The 17,596-nt window shown below is 39.0% G+C and overlaps 1 protein-coding gene across 3 annotated transcripts in view; it reads left to right on the forward strand.

Annotated features, from left to right (window-relative positions):
* NFKB1 (nuclear factor kappa B subunit 1) overlaps positions 1–17,596 on the forward strand; it is a 57,597-nt gene that overhangs the window by 19,817 nt on the left and 20,184 nt on the right. For 2 of the 3 annotated variants that reach the window (XM_042049662.1, XM_042049660.1), the window contains exons 4-11: positions 65–105; positions 2,460–2,558; positions 9,633–9,781; positions 11,284–11,447; positions 12,215–12,373; positions 14,002–14,106; positions 15,963–16,054; positions 16,636–16,774. In XM_042049662.1, the coding sequence (XP_041905596.1) occupies positions 65–105; positions 2,460–2,558; positions 9,633–9,781; positions 11,284–11,447; positions 12,215–12,373; positions 14,002–14,106; positions 15,963–16,054; positions 16,636–16,774 (948 nt within the window). The remainder of the gene's footprint in view (positions 1–64; positions 106–2,459; positions 2,559–9,632; positions 9,782–11,283; positions 11,448–12,214; positions 12,374–14,001; positions 14,107–15,962; positions 16,055–16,635; positions 16,775–17,596) is intronic. The other variant, XM_042049661.1, reaches the window with a different exon arrangement.

The raw sequence follows: 17,596 nt of genomic DNA on the forward strand, positions 1-17,596 counted from the left end.
TTATATATTATTTATAGTAATAGAAATAAAATTTCTATTAATACTTTTTTTTCTTTTATGCTAGCAGATGGACCATATCTTCAAATCATAGAACAGCCAAAACAGGTAAGAGCAAGACTACATTTTGAAAATGTCTAAGGTAGCTATATTACTACATTCAGCTTTGAATAAACTTACGACTTAAAAAAGAGTATAGAAAAGACTGAGCTCTCAGAACAAATGTGGCACTTGAACATGAGCAGTTTTAACTCTTACTTTTGTACTTTGTTTCCTGGTTTGTTCTGTTTTCATCTTTGTCTCTTTCTGGAAGTTTCATAATACAAAAAACCCCAAGGGTTTTAAAAATACGCCTTGCTAAGTATAGACTCTTCATCTTAGAAGTGACTGTTACAGTACCCCAGTATTTGGAAATATAAATTAGTAGATCAAACATGGAAGATTTTTAGGATTTGTTTCATAGTTTTTGAAACACAGATTAAAAATAAAAATATGTAATTCCCAAGTTACAGGAACTTGTGACTTGTGTTTTGTTATTGTAAAGAAATGCAGTTGGCCTTTGAGATTCCTTTTGCTACCGTTGTCTGTTTTGAATAATCCAAGAATAATGAAGATAAGTACTTGAATGTAACTTTTTCTGTATTATGTAGCAAACACTGACCTATGCTCCTCTGACAGCAGAGAAGTCATTGCAATGCACTGGTTGGTTTTCATGCAACTGATGTACAAAGTAATTGCTGCATAAAGGTTGTCCTGAAGTGTGCCTGGGTATTGTTCCCCTTTGGCGGTGGCACCAGCAGCTACAAGGATTCCTCCTGAAGCTGTTGTGGTATGGAGGTGCCTTTCCTGTCTGTCCCAATGAATTGCATAAAATCCTACCTTATGGAGCTGTTCAGTAAACAGGGGAAGACAGTGGCTAAAAGCTTTCCCATCCTCCTGTTGGTCTTCTGCAGAAGCATATTGCAATCTAGTCTTCCTGGCAGGAGGCAGGGGAGAACATTGGTTTCAATCACACACCAAAGACATTTTTGTGCTTGAGCATCCCTTCAGGAATAGGACTCTTCATCATGGTCCTAAGTCAAACAGCAGTGTACTGTGAACTCTTGGAAGAATATGCTGCCTCTTCCTCATTGTTTTAAGCTCATCCCAAGTCAGGCCGCGTCTCTGCATGGTGGGGCCTGCAGTGCACAGTCCATAAGGAGAAACTATTGTTTCCATGTGTGACTTCTCAGCAAATGGTTCCTCTCGTGGATTCCCTGTGTGGCAAGCTAAACAGTGCTTTATAACGGTGTGATCCATCAGCAGAGTGATGTGTCCTGACTGCAGAGGTTGATTTGCCTTCTGCAGAGGTTGTTCTGTCTTTTGGACATCTTGAGTTCAAGCTCATCATAGCTGGGCACTTCAGTCACAGTACTGTGGGTCACTCAGTTCACTGTAGGAAGGTAATTGGTCAGTGTCCGAATAATAAAAGTTTACATTTGCCTGGGAAACATGTTTTTAACCTGAAAAGGCTTTAGTGAGATAGGTATTGAAGCTACTGCTTACAGAGTAATTTTAAGGCATATTGTTCACTTTCAGCTAATACAGACTTCAAATTCAGAGTTGTCTACTACTAGAAAGAAGCTGAATTATTCTTAAAAAAGGCTACAGCACTAACTGGTGCTATTTGGACAGACACTGGGCGCCCTATATAAGATGAGGATTTTGCCAGAAATTGCAGGACTGGAGAGTAGATCTGAGAGCAAAACTGGGGACTCCATGAAATGTACTGTTCAGTAGAGTTAGAGTTAGCAGATACCTTTGCTTAAGAGTTGCATCTTTCGAGCCATATAGATTACCATGTAAAATGAAGGGGACGTTCATCAATGGAATCAATGGAGAGCTGTGCTCTGGACTGGTTGTCAGTATCCTACAGATATATGCAGATGTCTATTTATGTAGCAGAGATGAAAACCAGCCAGAGTCATTTGAAGCTTTTGGGCTGTTTTGGGATTTCACTTGGAGATTCAGCTTTCAAGTGCTTTTCCCAGACGGAAGAAGTGTTTCTGTGTCATTCCTGTACTTTCCTTTATGATGCTTTGGACTTCCTTAGTATTTGCTTCAATTTTGTCCATCTAGCAGCAGTCTTGGGAGAGAATTCCTGCTCTTGCATTCTCTACATGTGAATTTTTATCCTATTTTAAGAGTATAAATAGATCTCTGTTTCAAATATCTTCACTTAACTGAAAGAAAAAAATGAGGTTGCTGCTGTGTATTAAAGTGAGAATAGAAGAGGTTCTCCAGGGCTACAGTTCAGTGATGCTTTGTTAAGCAGCACTCAGTATTTCAGGGATGAACAATTGTAACTTTTCCATTTGGATGAGTCTTGTTTGTGTGTGTGCATGTTCATGTTTGTGTGTGCTATTTCTCTTTTGGTTTAGTTTCTGAACAGCTTTCAAGTTTTTTTTTCCTGTATTCCACAGAGAGGATTTCGTTTCCGATACGTATGTGAAGGGCCTTCGCATGGTGGACTTCCTGGTGCTTCTAGTGAAAAGAACAAAAAGTCATACCCTCAGGTCAAAGTAAGGACATAAAGCATTAATTTTGTCAAGTCGATGGAAGTGTCATCGTATGTGTGTGTATAGGACCTTATTGCGTAGCAACATCAATTTGTATGAAGTTGCTCAAGACAGACTACATTTCAATCCCAACTTTCGAAGTGTAATTGATTTTAAAAATAAAGTTGTCCTCAGGTGTGTGGGTTTGTTTTGGCACCATTTTTATCTGCCAGCAGTTGAGCAGTAACTTACCTGCACCTACCACCTCGCTATCATTGTGCAGACTAATGGAACACTTCTTAAGGTGCAGTTTGAGCAAGGCTTGAGCTGCTCAATTGCTCCATTTCTATTGCAAAGTATGAGTATGCTTAGTTATTCCACTTCATTCTAGAATGCTGTTTACCAGGTTTTTGTTTTTTTTCTGTTCATGTTACTCCTTATTCAATATCTCTAGGGTATGCCATTTTTAAGAACTTAATTCCTTTAAAGTCAGCGTAGAACTTCTCATTTTAATAGGAACTGTGTTATGCTCAGGTGTTCACTGAACTTTTTTTGTGGGTTTTTTTTCTCCCGCTGGAAAAAAATTCAAATATGTTAATCAAAAGAATGTTCTATGGAGGCACAGTATGAAGATTAGAAAAGTGATTAATCATTCTGGGATTGGAGAACTGTCTTTGCCTATGGTTCTTGCAGCAAAATTTTTTTTCTATGGAAGTCTGGAAAAACTACACAGTGTCTTTTCAGTATTCTTTTTAACTTAAATGCAAACCTTGGTCTTGTTATTGCATTAAATCTTTGAACTGTTGCACTACACATTCTCATGAGGAGCAGGGTTAATGTATGCTAATTCTGGTGTTATTTCTTAAGGTATTCTAATTCTGCTGTTCTCTTACTCCTTTATGGGGAAAGAAGGGGAGGGAAGAGTGGCAAGCAATAAACTTCTGCCTTGGTGTGCCACTCCTCGTTGTTCTCCTCAGTGTGCGTCTCTAGTTCATCTGCAGTTCTTGGGAAAGGCTGGAGTTTGGAGCAGTTGCATCTCCTAATGAATCAGTATAAACATAACATAATGGAAAATAATCAGCATGGGCTGAGGTAGCCTAGCCTTTAGTCTTGTGAATTGAGAAGAAGCTGGGAAAGCTGATTTCATATAGCCTTGCAAAACTCTTAGGAAAAATTACTAGCCCAGGCAAATAATCCACTTGCTTTTCTCTTTCCTATGTTAACAGTAATGATGAACCAATGAATGAAATTCACTGGCATGTTCAGGTATAAAATCATTTACTCCAGCTGAGCCAGATCTTTGGATTCCAATTCAATCTGTAATGGTAATAATACAAGTGATGCTTTATAAAGGTGTGATAGGTCACACAGTAGCATGACAAGGAGTTATAGAGGAAATGGAATTTCTTGAGTGAACTAGAAAGCAGAATGTTCTTCGTCTTTCCATCAAACCTTCTAATTTCATTGATCATCACTTTTTAATTTCATGTAGAACTTACACACATACATCTCTTCCCCTCCCTCCCATCCTATTCTGTGCATCTGGGTTTTTTTTTCTAGTACAAATCCCCACATGGCAACACCTGCTGGGAGAGGCTGGCAAGGGAACACAAGTAAATTCCTCAAGGCCATTGCTTGTTAGAGCCTGTTCTTGATTCAAGTGGTGCCAGTAAAGACAGAAGTGTTTCACACCTTTTCCTGTAAGTCTCTTCTGTGTTTTGTCAGAATGTGCTCACTTTGTCATAACTGAGGGGAGCACAATTGAAAATTGCAATTTTTTGTTGTGTTGGATTTTTTTTGTTTTGATTTTTTTGGTGGTTTTTTTTTTTACTCTTGTGGCAGTGTTTTCACTATAAAACCTACATTAGTTAATCACAGTGCAATGAAAGGACAGTAGCATGAGCTTTGGCTGTACTGTAAAAAAGGAGGTTTTGTGACAGATATTTAAACCCTTGGCTGTGGTGTGGTCAGTGCAGCTCACGTTGGGATCTACTTTGTGCTTGGCCAGCTCTCTCAAAATTTACCAGTAGCTATCATGGGATGTCCTGAAACTAGACATCTCCAGTGCACAAAAAACCATTGCAGTCTCCCTACTCTGTTTTCATAGGATTATGGATTGGAGGCCAAAAGAAACATTTATGTGATGTGACTTCTTGCATAATGTGGATTGTTCAATTTCACCCTTTTTTTAATCTCCCTGCACCATCACTAACTCATAACTAAGCTGGAACACATCAAGACCTATCTCTCATGTAAAGGCTGCAGCATTGAAGACTTTGCTATGTCTCTAAGCAAGATGTTTTGGTATTTAGTTACATGTTTAAACTCTTCCTGTATAGTATATTAGTAGATGGTGTAGGTCAGGAGTTAGTGTAGCAGTTCTGCAATGCCAGTCTTTACACTTGAAGCAAATCTGCACTGGCCAGCAAGGTGGAATTGATGTAAAACCTCTTGTTTAGCAGAACAGTCCTGACAGATGGAGTCTAGATAACAGTGTATCTTTTTCTATAATATCAAAACCGGGATTAATTTATCTTAATGATTTATGGCATTATGTTCCTTTGTTTAGCCCTGTCTTTGCTAACAGTAATCCTAATATGTAGAAAACGTCTTGCATATTCAGAGGATTCTATATAACTTTGCATGTCATTATGAAGAGCAGAGAAGTTGTAGATAATGCGTATGTTACAATATGTTTCATTATTGCAACCTAAAATTCTTCATGTAAATTTCATTTTCATCCACACACAATGCTGGAAAATTTTGCTGTCTGGAACAGTTGAAATCAAAGCTGCTGAGCCGCTTATTCATCATTACCTTTTTGTCCAGGGGAAAAAGCAATCAGCAGTATAAAAAGAAAGGATAAAACAGGGAAGTCTAATATTGTCATCAGCATACTTAACTATGTAAATTTTTTTATTTATAATTTTCTTGGTTTTTATATATTTGAAAAAACGTGAGAAAACTTGCGTAGAAAATTTCCACTGGCCTTACACGTTTACCATGTGTGTCCTGATCTTGCCATACTGCTGTTAGTGTGGGCAGATCCATGTTTTACACTGAAGTGCTTGATCCAGTTTTAGCTGTGACAAGAATTTGCCGAAAACAATGGAGTGAAGGAAATGTCTTGAATTTTCATCTCCTTGGGGGCAAATCCACGTGGGTGGCTGCAGTCTCTAATTGCATGTTTTCTGCGAGCTGGATGTAAATGAGCTCCAGCCCGGAGTTTAGAGGTGTGCCCGAGATAAGAGCACCATCTCTCTGCAGAAGAGTTTGGGCATGGTGCACTTTGGCTTACGAATCGAAGCTGCACACCAGTGAGGCAGCCCTGAGCCCAGGCACACTGACAGAACTGCCCAGCCAGTCGTGTCCTGGGGCTATCCCAAATTATACCTCAGTCTGGAGATAAGAGTTCCTATTGAAATCAGGGATTTCAGCACATTTACTTCGAGTTCAGGAGGAGAATTTATGGAAAATTAGTCAAGTTACTTTGTTGATGAGCCCTGGTGACAGAAGGAGCATATTTATTTGCTTCCCCCCTCCCCACAGAAATTAAATTGTAGGGTGATATAGGTTGCTATATTAAATCACCTGATTATTACAAATTAAAAAATCACCTAACAGCTGAATTAAAGAATAAACATGAGACAAGAAAAAGAAGACTTTTTGTTTTAAATCTTTACTGCTCTTAAAAATCTGTACTGAACCAAGTTCAGCCAAAGCTAACTTTGGTGAGATTTGAGCTTTTTATTGCTATGGTTGATTTGGCTGAATAGGTGGCACTGAATTGCTTTAGTTGGGCTTGTAAAGCAGAGCACCTAGCTCTGTATTTTTGTCACTAGAGTGACCTCACAGTCAGAGGATCAGAAGATCTTCAGCTCCCATTGGTTTAAATTACTTTACAGTGCTTTTTCTTAAGTCTGTTAAGTAAGTATTCAGTTGCCTACACGGTTTGTACCACATCTGAAATATTTTGTCTTTAATTAGCAAGTGAAAAAAAGTGTGATACTGCTGTGTAAAAACAGGCTGTTTATAAAGAGTGAGTGATGCCTCATCTGTGGAACGCTTCTTGTATGTGTGTATCGAGGACAGCAGTAGTCCCACTCTGAAGGTTAGGTGGGGCTGGGGCTGTAGTTGCTGTAACAGGGATTGGAAAGAGACATAGGTGTTTTTGTAACTGCTGGTGTTGTAGGTTTGACGTGGTCTTTTCCATCATTTGCTCCTGTTGTTGACCAGTTGGTTTCATTTCTTGCTTGTAAGAGTAACTGGAAAAAACATCTTTGAAGTATGAAAATGTTCTTATAAAGTTTTTGTGAAGTTTCAGAACGTATAAAAATTGGCAGGGGTCTGGATTGCAGGAGAACGTGAAATAACTGAAAAAACCTTCTACTCTTGTTTTGAAATTGACTCAATTTCGAGTTCACAGAGTCTTTTAATCTTTCAGACAGATCTCTCAAACAGAAACAGCAAATAAATGTAAGCCTGCAGCCTTTTAACTTTATCAGATCAATTGAATGCTGCTTCAGTATAGGATGTAATCAAGTATTACAGCTATACTCTGCCCAGGAACTCCTTATTTTCTTTTTTCCCCTCACCTTTAATTTGAAGTTCTGTAGCTATTCTTTGGATCACAACTCTGATTTTGAGCTGTACCGCACCCACATGCTATCTCCCCCTCATGCTGAGTCTATGTTTTTGTGTCAAAACCATAATCCCTATTCAGCACTGTAACATATCTTCTACCTTTTCAGGCTTTTGGTAGTGTTTCTTAAGTTCCTATGCCAAAGCTGATAGTTATTTGGATACCTTAGTGCCAGAATAAATTTTAAATTATTCTGAAATTGTGGCATGATTCAAGGATACTGAAAAGTTATTTCAGACTTAATTTATGGTACATGAGTATATTTAACCACTCAGACTATTTTTCTGGGCACCAAGTTACCCCGAATGACTCAAAATCAAAGGAAAGTCTGTAAGAAGTAAAGGTGGAAGATGGTTCAGAGACATTCTGTCCCCTTTGCAGCATAGGACATCAGACTGGATGACAAAAGTAGTCCTTTTTTGCCTTATGACCTACATAAGGTATTACGTTTTAAGAGCCCTTTTGTTTTTCCACTGAGAGAGAGTGACTGCAAAGATCATGCTGAGCTGAGTAACAGGGGGAGATTGCAATCTGGTTACCACTGCAATTCTGTGTTCTGCTTTCAGAGGCTGGAAAGTCCTTGACGTGCAGCACTCCTGCCTCCATTTTCACTGTGGTTTCTACAGCTGATGAAGGATTGTCTTGAACTTTTCTGATGAGATACCAGAACACTGATATTATTCATAGTGAATATAGTGCTGCAGATGCGCTGGGAGCTTTGTAGTAGGGAAAGCTTGTTCAGTGAGGAGTAAAATGAAAAGAATTTTTTTTAAGCTACCTTTTTGAAAAGTTAATGGTAGCAGTGGTGGTGCCATACTATAGCACCAAACGCCGTCGTTTTTATTTTCAGATGACTTTGTGAAAGGTACATAGGAATTTTCTCCCTGCTGGTAAATGACAGAAATAGTTCAGCAGTGATGATTCTGCATCTCTGTATTATTTCAGTCCAGAAGAGATTTCAATGTGGAAACAGGAGGGAAGCATGAGCCTTGTATTTTAGAAACTGCCACTTGTAACATGCACATTACTGCACTATTATACAGTTAACCAGCAGGAGTGGGTAATGAGAGGGCTTTTGCACACCTGCTCCTCCTGGAACAACTTTTTTGTAGTTGGGATTTTTTTTGCTTTCAGCAGTGAATAGGAAGGCAGGGAGGGCATGCATTTTACATATGCAAAGTGTTTCAGCTGTGATGGAATGGGTTCAAGAGAGGGGTTAACTGGAGTGAAGGAAGCTAGCAGGACTCAGTAATGTGGTGAAATGGAGGCAATCCCTCGCTATCAGCATTTTATCAACAATATAACCTTAAATATTCAGTTCATCACTGATTCATCACTTTAATGTTTATCGTGATCCTTTAATACCTTGGTTGATTAGATCTATAAGCTGCTGTAATACAAAGAACTTTGCCCAAGGCAAATTAGAAGAAAAATTAGAGGAGGAGGGGGAAAAGCCCAACATTGATAAAAGGGTTAATTAAGTGAATTGGAAGGGAAGGTAATGTTTGCTTTTTAAAAAGTGGGGTAATTTTATGTTCAGCATAATTTGAAAGTGCATAACCCATAACTGCCTTGGAATGAGGAGAGAAAATAACGTTCTAGATAACATATGTAAAGCAAATAACTTACCAGTATGGTATGTTATTAGTACTTTTAGATGTGTTTTTGATGCATTGTTTGACATGATGGTTTTATTAAAAGCTGTGAAAAATGTATGGTGATTAGAAACTATGGCAAGGGGGGAAAAAAGGCTTTGTAGGCTTTCAGAGTTGAGTATATGAAAGAAAGCACACAGTTTATTGTAGTTCTCATCCAGCAAAATCCTAGGTGGGAATTTATTGTATATCCTTGTGTACACTTAAGGGAGATATTTACTGGACTGGATAGTATGTGTTGATGAAGCATATTGAACTAACAAAATGCTTATTAATATAGAATTTATTCACTGTAAAATCTCTACCTGAAGAGTCATTGTAATGAAGCCAAAATGTTTTAAAACAATCATCATGTTTAAAAATAGTTTTTAAAGTCTTTTTGAATTGGGCAAAACAATGCAGGGTTTTTTGTTCAATACATACATTTTCTCTGTGCTTCTTCATGGGTAACAATGTTTATTGTGAATTCAGTGTACTGACTGAAACTTAGGGAGAGCAATGTGAAGTAAATGGCCAGAATGTAAATCTGAGATTCATGTTTTTGGAAACAGACGAGGCTTTCCTTTAGCTTTTTTGGTCAGTACTTCTGCCATTTGCATGTCAAGTTTAATTGCAAAAGAAAGTGATGATCTGGTACAGTTAGTTTGCCATTTGTTTTTCATGAAGAAATGCATACACATTTCTCCTATGTAAACTTGGTTGCAGTTAGCTGACAGAAAATACTCAACTGAAATCATTGCTTGTTCCATTTAAGAAAAATAGTAGGCAAACTATCCCACATTTTTTAATATTTATTTACAGATCTGCAACTATGTTGGACCAGCAAAAGTAATTGTCCAGTTAGTAACGAATGGGAAATACGTCCACTTACACGCTCACAGCTTGGTGGGTAAATTCTGCGAAGACGGAGTGTGCACGGTTAACGCAGGACCTAAGGACATGGTTGTAGGGTAAGGCTGGGGATTCCTCTGTAAACCTGAGCTGTGGGGAAAGCATCAGCAATACAAAAATACTTCCAAAGAGGCAGCTCTGGGGAGCGCTCGTCTTCACGCTCTGATCTCTGTTCTGTTTGTATCGTAAATAGAAAATTTATTGGGGTTTTTGTACACCTTTGTAGAATTTCTCCTAAGCAAGCTCAGTAAGTTTAAGTAACTAATTTTTACTTATAATTTGTAGAGTTTTTATCTCTTGGCGTACAGTGCAAATTTGTATTTTAAGTCCATTCTTTAAATGTAAGTAGTTTTGATCAGAGAAGGGACTAAAATTAATGTTACTGTTTTGTTGCCATTTTGATCAATATTTTACTTTTATTGAAACCTGTCAACAGAAATGTAATGAGAAGCTATAAGAAAATAGGATTAGTAGATTTGAAATTAATGCAAGACATGTATAAACATGAAAATACTGCAGAAGTCAAACTTTTAAAGTTTAAAGCAGCAAGACTGTAGTGAAATTGTAGTTGGGCTGTTCTTGTTTAATTTGAAAGAATAATTGTTTATATCGGTAAATGGAGCTGAAGCTCCCAACCATGTTTTCAGGCTTAGATCAGGTTTCATGCTGGCTGTGAGTTTTAGTTCTGTGATCTCAAGAATGTCTTTGTTGGTGAAGATGATGAAGTTTAAAAAGCTGAGAAGGTTGGGAGAGAGAGATTCTTCTAAACTGTAACTTTTGATGTCCAAGCCCAGTGCACTGACTTTACCGCGCACAACAATTTAAATAGCTTTATTTCAAATGCTCCTTTTCATCTTGAAAAGTTTGGCTCATTTTCTAACCTGTCTTGTTTTTCATCAGATGTTTAGAAACAGCTTTCCTGTCCTCACTTGACCTACATGAAAATTGAGTTATTGTCTTGTTTTCATACTTCCAGATCTAACTGATTTTTAAATGTGCCAGGAGATTTTTACAAAAGCACACCTTGTATTACGAAATTTTTCATTCAAATGGATACCCAGAGTGTCTTGCAGAATGACCAGAGCCTTGCTTAAAACATTTCCTTTGGAAAATATTGCACTGTTTTCAGCCTCTTAGCTTGCTCTCCAAACCGTTTTGAACAGATGGAGCATACTCTGCTTAACAGACATACAGAATGACATATTAATGTCATTGCCAAAGATGCAGCAAACAAAGTATGACTACCAGATTTTCCAGTGTTCTGTAAGTTGCTTTCACAGTGGAAGTCTGAAGCCTGACAGATTACTGCTTATGCCATAGGAAAGTGCACCCATACGATCGCTGGCATATAGTGGTGGACTTTTTACATATTTTGTGATCTTGGCTGAATTTTTCTTGATGGAAATTTTCCCTCAAACACTAATAGTGCCTAAGTATGTCTGTAGAGTCCTTCTGTACACTTCGGTTGTGTAGCTGCCTCTGGTAAGAGAAAGGCTGCCTGCCTGCTGCAGCTCTGGCCTAAAGCATTAAGAAAATAATTCCCTCCATCAAAATTTGGCAGGTTTGCAAATCTTGGAATACTTCATGTCACGAAGAAGAAAGTGTTAGAGACTCTGGAAACACGCATGATAGATGCTTGCAAGAAGGGATACAACCCAGGACTCCTGGTGCATCCGGAACTCAGCTATCTGCAGGCAGAAGGATGTGGAGACAGGCAGCTAACTGGTATGTAGAAATGATGGCCTGGTTTTAATTGATCTTTTACTAGAAACAGGCTGAGCTTCTGAAAACATAGATTCTTAGCCAGAAAAAGATGTTGTGTGGGACAACAGCCAATATCTATGTGCTTTTAAGAGGTGGTGTAATGTTGCCGTGTTTTAGGGAATCTGAAGGAAGGAGTCTGCTGTCAACACATACACGAGAATAGAGAAACTTCCTTCCACAGCTGCCTATACCCACCTCTGCACCTGTATTCCATGGCTCTTACGCTGTCTGATGAATTCTTAGATAGAGTAATTTTGCATTACTGCAGCAAGGCATGATATCCTTAATTAACTTAGGGACCTCCTTTTGAGAACACTGTTCCATTCAGCTACATTTCACCCATATCCCTGTAAAACCTGTGGTCTGTGTTGCTTTCAGGTACTGTAGAGAGGGGCCAGCTTTCTTTTTATCACTCTTAACACCAGGAATTCTGGTGTCCTTAGTGGTGGCCTTTGTCCTTTTCACAACCTTTATAAAGTGAGAGCAGAAAATACTAATTTTCTGTCTGTCTTTTAATTATAGTTAAATAAGGTCTGATGCACAAACTGCAGGATGAATGCAGTATAATTTGAATAGCTGCTCCTCTCTGCTTAGAAAGGGAAAACCTGATGAATGCTAAACATAAAAGACATTTCCTCACTATCCATGCCTTTGGATGTTTGTTTGTTCTCTCTGTTTTGTTAGGGGTGCCTACCCCTTTTGTTAATTCCTCTGTGTGTCAATTCCAGAACGGGAGAGAGAAATCATCCGCCAGGCAGCCATCCAGCAGACCAAGGAAATGGATCTCAGCGTGGTGCGGCTCATGTTCACAGCCTTTCTTCCTGACAGCAATGGCAGCTTCACACGGAAACTTGATCCCGTTATATCGGATGCAATATATGACAGCAGTAAGTATATTTGGCTTTAATTACTTTTTTAATAAGGGGCAAGCTTTTGTACACACAGAAATGACAGGTAGATATTGCTGGACATAGACTCATGTAGCCCTGCCTGCCTGGTATTTGATGAATAACAAGTAAGGAGCCCATGCATAGTTAGCCCCATGTCTGCCCAAGTACATACGGTATCATTCTGGGTTTTAATGGTGATGTAAGCCATAGAGGAAGATTTTGTTTTGCTGTTAGCATGTTTAATCCTGCCACTTTTATTATGAGGGTTTTGTAAATTCTTGTTATATCCATAGGAAAGGCTTGAATTTTGCGGAGTTTTCAGTTGCTTTCTGTGACAAAGTGTTGTCACACGAGATGTGAGGAAAAAAATTACTTTACTTCTATCTTGGTTGAGAATTTGACACCTTTCAGTTTTGCAAACCATCTGCTTGTCCGTATTTTAAAAGATAACCACAGTTCTCAATCCAGTTCCTTTAGATCTGCCAGTATTTTTTAGAGCATCCCTCTGTCTTTTTTCTATGAGAATTTTTTCACTTCATGTTTTCCCCCATGCTATTAAATTATACTGACTCATCTTACTTGAACCCTTTCTGCTGCCTGAGTTTTCCTTGCTGAGGCTGTGGATTCCCATGTTCTTGATAGTCATTCTGTAATGACTCAGAAAAAGTACCTTTTTTTTTCCTTTGTGCACCAGTTGTGTCTATATCATTGTTTTTTAAGTACAAAGTCTAGATCAAAAGGTATTAAATGAAACTATTCTACTACAGTCTGCTCCTTGCTGTTAATTGGGAAATGTAGCGATGTCAAAAATTCTGTCCTAAACTAAGGAGACAAACAAAGGGGACATTTTGTATGCATGTTTCTGCTGTTGTAAGTTGCTACACAGGTGGCAGTTACTAGTTTCTGATCTCCCAAGGTGAATTCTTGACTGCTAATTTCAGAAGATTTTTCTTGGGTTTTGTTTGGGGGTTTTTTTGAATACTTCATTGGCACCATTCAAGTCTCCCTTGCAGAACAGACATAACTTGTGGTACCATAACTTGCCTGTCACAGCTGCTTTCACTTATCGGATGATAGTTCTGTACTGAGGACCAATAGTTGTCTCTTAATGCCTCTACTAGGATCTGTGGACATGGGCTTTTTTATCACAGTCCAGTGTACTGGCCAAAAACTGGCATGCTTTCAAGTAAGCCACAGTGTAAAGCAAAGCACTGTAGATAGTGAGAAACAGGAAACAGCTCTCAAGAGTGTCACTCTGTCAGAAAGCAGGGAAGAAAAAATTACATTCTCTTGCATGGCCCTGTTGTCATGAAATGAGTACTAGTGCGGGGTCCTGGATGCAGGTCACTGCTGGGTTATTTTGCTAGTGCAGTAATTGTGCTGGAATGGCCGGGGACCTTATTTGGTAGTTCATAGTTCAGGCAAAACTTAGAAGATACAAGATTGTCTTACATATGAAAAGCCCTTGATTTATCCATGTTTAAAAAAACACAAACAAATTCAGGTATTTTGTATTGGAGCCTTGTCTTTCTATTGCATTTCTGTGTGTTGTGCTTGGTTGGGTGTTTTTTTGATCTAAATCTGTTATGAACGTAAGCGTTGTTTTTAATCTTCCCTTTCAATAGAAGCTCCCAATGCCTCCAACCTAAAAATTGTAAGAATGGACAGAACAGCAGGGTGTGTGACAGGAGGGGAAGAGATTTACCTGCTGTGTGACAAGGTTCAGAAAGGTAAGAATCATGAGTATTGTAAGGCACATCAGGGTGTTCATCTGGAGTACACATGAAGCCTTCTGTGCTGTCTTTAGTGTTCTCTCACTCTGATAGTACAGTAGAATTTGTAAGCACTCAGCCTTTCTGGAAGTCAAGCCAGCAGTCCAGAGATATAATAAATCCAAATAGTCTATTGCAAAGCAAATTCAGCTTCTCTTGACCATGTGATCATCTTTGTTCTTCTCAAATTTCTGCCCTTGCCCATGTTCTGGAACTTTGAGGGGTGGTGGGTACTGGGTGAGGTTTGACTCCATTAACTAACACCTGCTCTGAATTATTCTGAAGTTTCTGATTTATTACTAAGTTCCTGATTGTAAAGAGTAAGTATGAGCGTTCTCTGTTAGCCATGGATGGGAGCTTAATGTGTTCAGCACTGCTGCTAATAACTTCATTTTTATATGGTTATGGTAGAGGTTACTCAGTGCAAACAGATACTTCTCACAGGTTCATTTTCTCTGCTCGTGGCTTTGAATGTGTCAGAATTCGGCAGTGTGGATTAGGATACTTTGTTTTTGTATTGGAAGATAATAGTTAAATGTGGATTGGTGATATTTGGGCTAAGTAAAAAGAAAAAATTTGGGAGCGAGGAAGATCCTTTGTATTTTTCAGCTACAGGTAGTACTTGAGACACCCTCGTGTAGATTACATGGTAGAGTGGGTGCCCTGTTCTCATCTGTTTGGAATCAGTCCCTGCACATGTTGTTAAAACCACAGTAACATTTTCTGTTGATGCAGGCTGTCCTTTTCCATATGTCTTTCTTGTAAATGCCCTTCTACCACTTAGGGAAGAGAGAAAGCTTTGGGGGCTTTTAGGGACTTTGAGAGAACTATTTTCTTTCAATAGTGCATCTACCCTCTGCCATCAGAAGGACTGAGATAAAACATAACTCTGACGCACAAAATAAATAAATAAATGTCTGACTCAGTGGAAGCCCTGAGGTGGGGTTTCCCCTCAGCCGGATTGGGGTTTCCCCTGACCTCACTGCCTTCAGAAACCTCCTGCCTGAAGGAACTTGAGCGTGCAGGACAGCAGGACTGGAAGTGGTGGTTCAGAGTCTTGAGACTAGCAGGTGGTGGGCCAGGGGAAGCAGTCTGTCTGCTACAGAAGCTTGTCCTGCCTCAGTCACCCTAAGAGAGAACAGGCTTTTTCTAGCTTTTTCTCACTGGGAGTGCTGTGGAAGGAATTTACTAGTGTGATGCTTTTCCTAAAAATATAAACAAATAAATACAAAGAGAATGAAAGAAAATTTGTTTAGAGGAGCAGAAGCCAAGTGCCATGTTTCTGGCCTGTGCTGTTTGCAGGATGAAGGATCCCTGCTGACATACTGCTCACTCACACCCGCGACGTCTCTGAGCTGCAGCTCCACTGTGGCACTCTGCCAGCAGCAAGCGGAACTTGAACTGTGGCACTTCAGGTTTTGCTACAGTTTTTTGAACTGAAACTGTTGGAGGAAAGAGGGTGGTTTCTACATTTCATGCTTCCAGTTCTCCCCTCCTTACATGTTTGTTCCAAATAAGGCTCCTCTGGAATGTTTTATAACCCTAGAATAGGAAGATGATGTGAACCTAGTTCTCTTTTTACAGCTCAGTAAAAGCAACTTCAGTGAAATCATTAGGATTAGGCTGATCTAAACCTGATGTCAAAAATGGGTTATTTCTGCTGTTTTCACAAAACAGATAAAAGGTAATTGATGTATTGTGTAGTATTGTCATCCAGCCAAAAAGTAACCATGTTGATTTTTATCTGAAATAACCATAGCCAAAGGTTAAACAAATGCACAAGCATCCCAGAGTATTTCTTTTGTTCTTTGTAGATGATATTCAGATACGTTTCTATGAAGAGGATGAGAATGGTGGTATGTGGGAAGGCTTTGGAGATTTTTCTCCTACAGATGTACATAGACAGGTAAGTAACTGAGCATTGGTCCTTTGTTAATGATTATCCCATCTCTGTAAGATAGCATTATATTATAGTTAGTAAATTAGATAAAAGCATCTGTATCCCATACTGACCTCTTCTTTGGTTGGTTACTTCCTAGTAATAATAGAAACTTAACAGTTCTTTAAAGACATCTGTTAGGTAACTAGGAATACAGTACAAGGAAATTGGGAGAAAGCCCCATTGCTTTAACATGCACTGGTGTAAATTTGGATAGGATATATAAACAACTCTGAGAGCTCCTGTGAACACACTGAGAATGCCACAGAAGAGATGCTAAACGATGAGGAGACAAACGGTGCAGTACTGCCACAGGGGATGTGGTGGCATTTAGCATGGTAGTTCTCCCTTTCCCAAAAGGCTTTAGGAGTCAAGCTCAGAAGTGAAACCGAAAACTAAAATGGAAGTTTATTGCTGTAACAGCCCTTTGCTCTGAACTTTGCCTTCCAAGCCATAAACAAACACCTACAAAATAGCGCAAATGTAAAAGCCAAGTTGTCAAAAGCCATGCTCCATGATAGATATGCTTATCTTTGTTTCCTTCACAGTTTGCTATTGTGTTCAAAACACCCAAGTACCGAGATGTCAATATCACAAAGCCAGCATCTGTATTTGTACAACTGCGTAGGAAATCTGATCTAGAAACAAGCGAACCAAAGCCTTTTCTCTACTATCCGGAAATCAAAGGTAACTTATTAAACTCGTTTTATAGATTGGGAACAGAAAAACTGTAGGGTCCCTAGGAACGTTTTTAATGAGATAGGACTGGTTGGATGAGGAATTTTTGGTTTTAGCTGTTACTTTTAGAAAATATATTTGCCTCCTTGTTTTGGGCAGAGTCAGTATGCAGTGTGGTAGCTTTATAATGCGCTTTGTAGGTGTTGTTGTAGGACTGGTAGGCAGTAAATCCATGTGTATTTTCTAAGTGAGGCTTGTTCCTTGCAGGTTCCCTATATGCACACATGCCCGTCCATACAGTAGATGGCACTCTCTTCCTCTGAGTTTCTGCCAAATAATACCTGAGGAGATTTTACTGTCAGTGCTTTCAGATCAAACCCTAAACCAAAGCCTGTTTGGTGCCTGGTGGAAAAGGTACATATTTTGCAGTTCTCACCTTTTACCATCACACCAACATCACTGATGTTTCTGAATTTTCCAATTGCCTGTAATACTAAAGTAAGCCCAAGACATTTCTTGTGAGAGCAGGGAAAGTGCTGTTTCAATCTCTTGTGTTTAAAATTCTAGCAGCTTAGCAGAAGTAGAATAGTTGGTATTGGACCGGCTTCCTAAATTATTACTGGAAAGAAGTTTAACCAGCAGATCTGTGCCCTTCGAAGTCTGCATTTGAAATGTTTGACGGGCATGGCACTGGCAGTCACAGTTTTAAATACCAATAATGTTGATGATATGGAAATGCCTTGAGGCCCAAGTCATAACTGGTGTTTCATTGTATTAAGATAATCTTTCTGCTTAGCAGTTTACCTGCCTGCAGGTTACACCACTGAGTTC

Source organism: Corvus kubaryi, unplaced genomic scaffold (genome assembly GCF_017639235.1).
Source record: "Corvus kubaryi isolate FWS band 111438036 unplaced genomic scaffold, C.kubaryi_AGA036_p1.0 71, whole genome shotgun sequence".
NCBI lineage: Eukaryota > Metazoa > Chordata > Aves > Passeriformes > Corvidae > Corvus > Corvus kubaryi.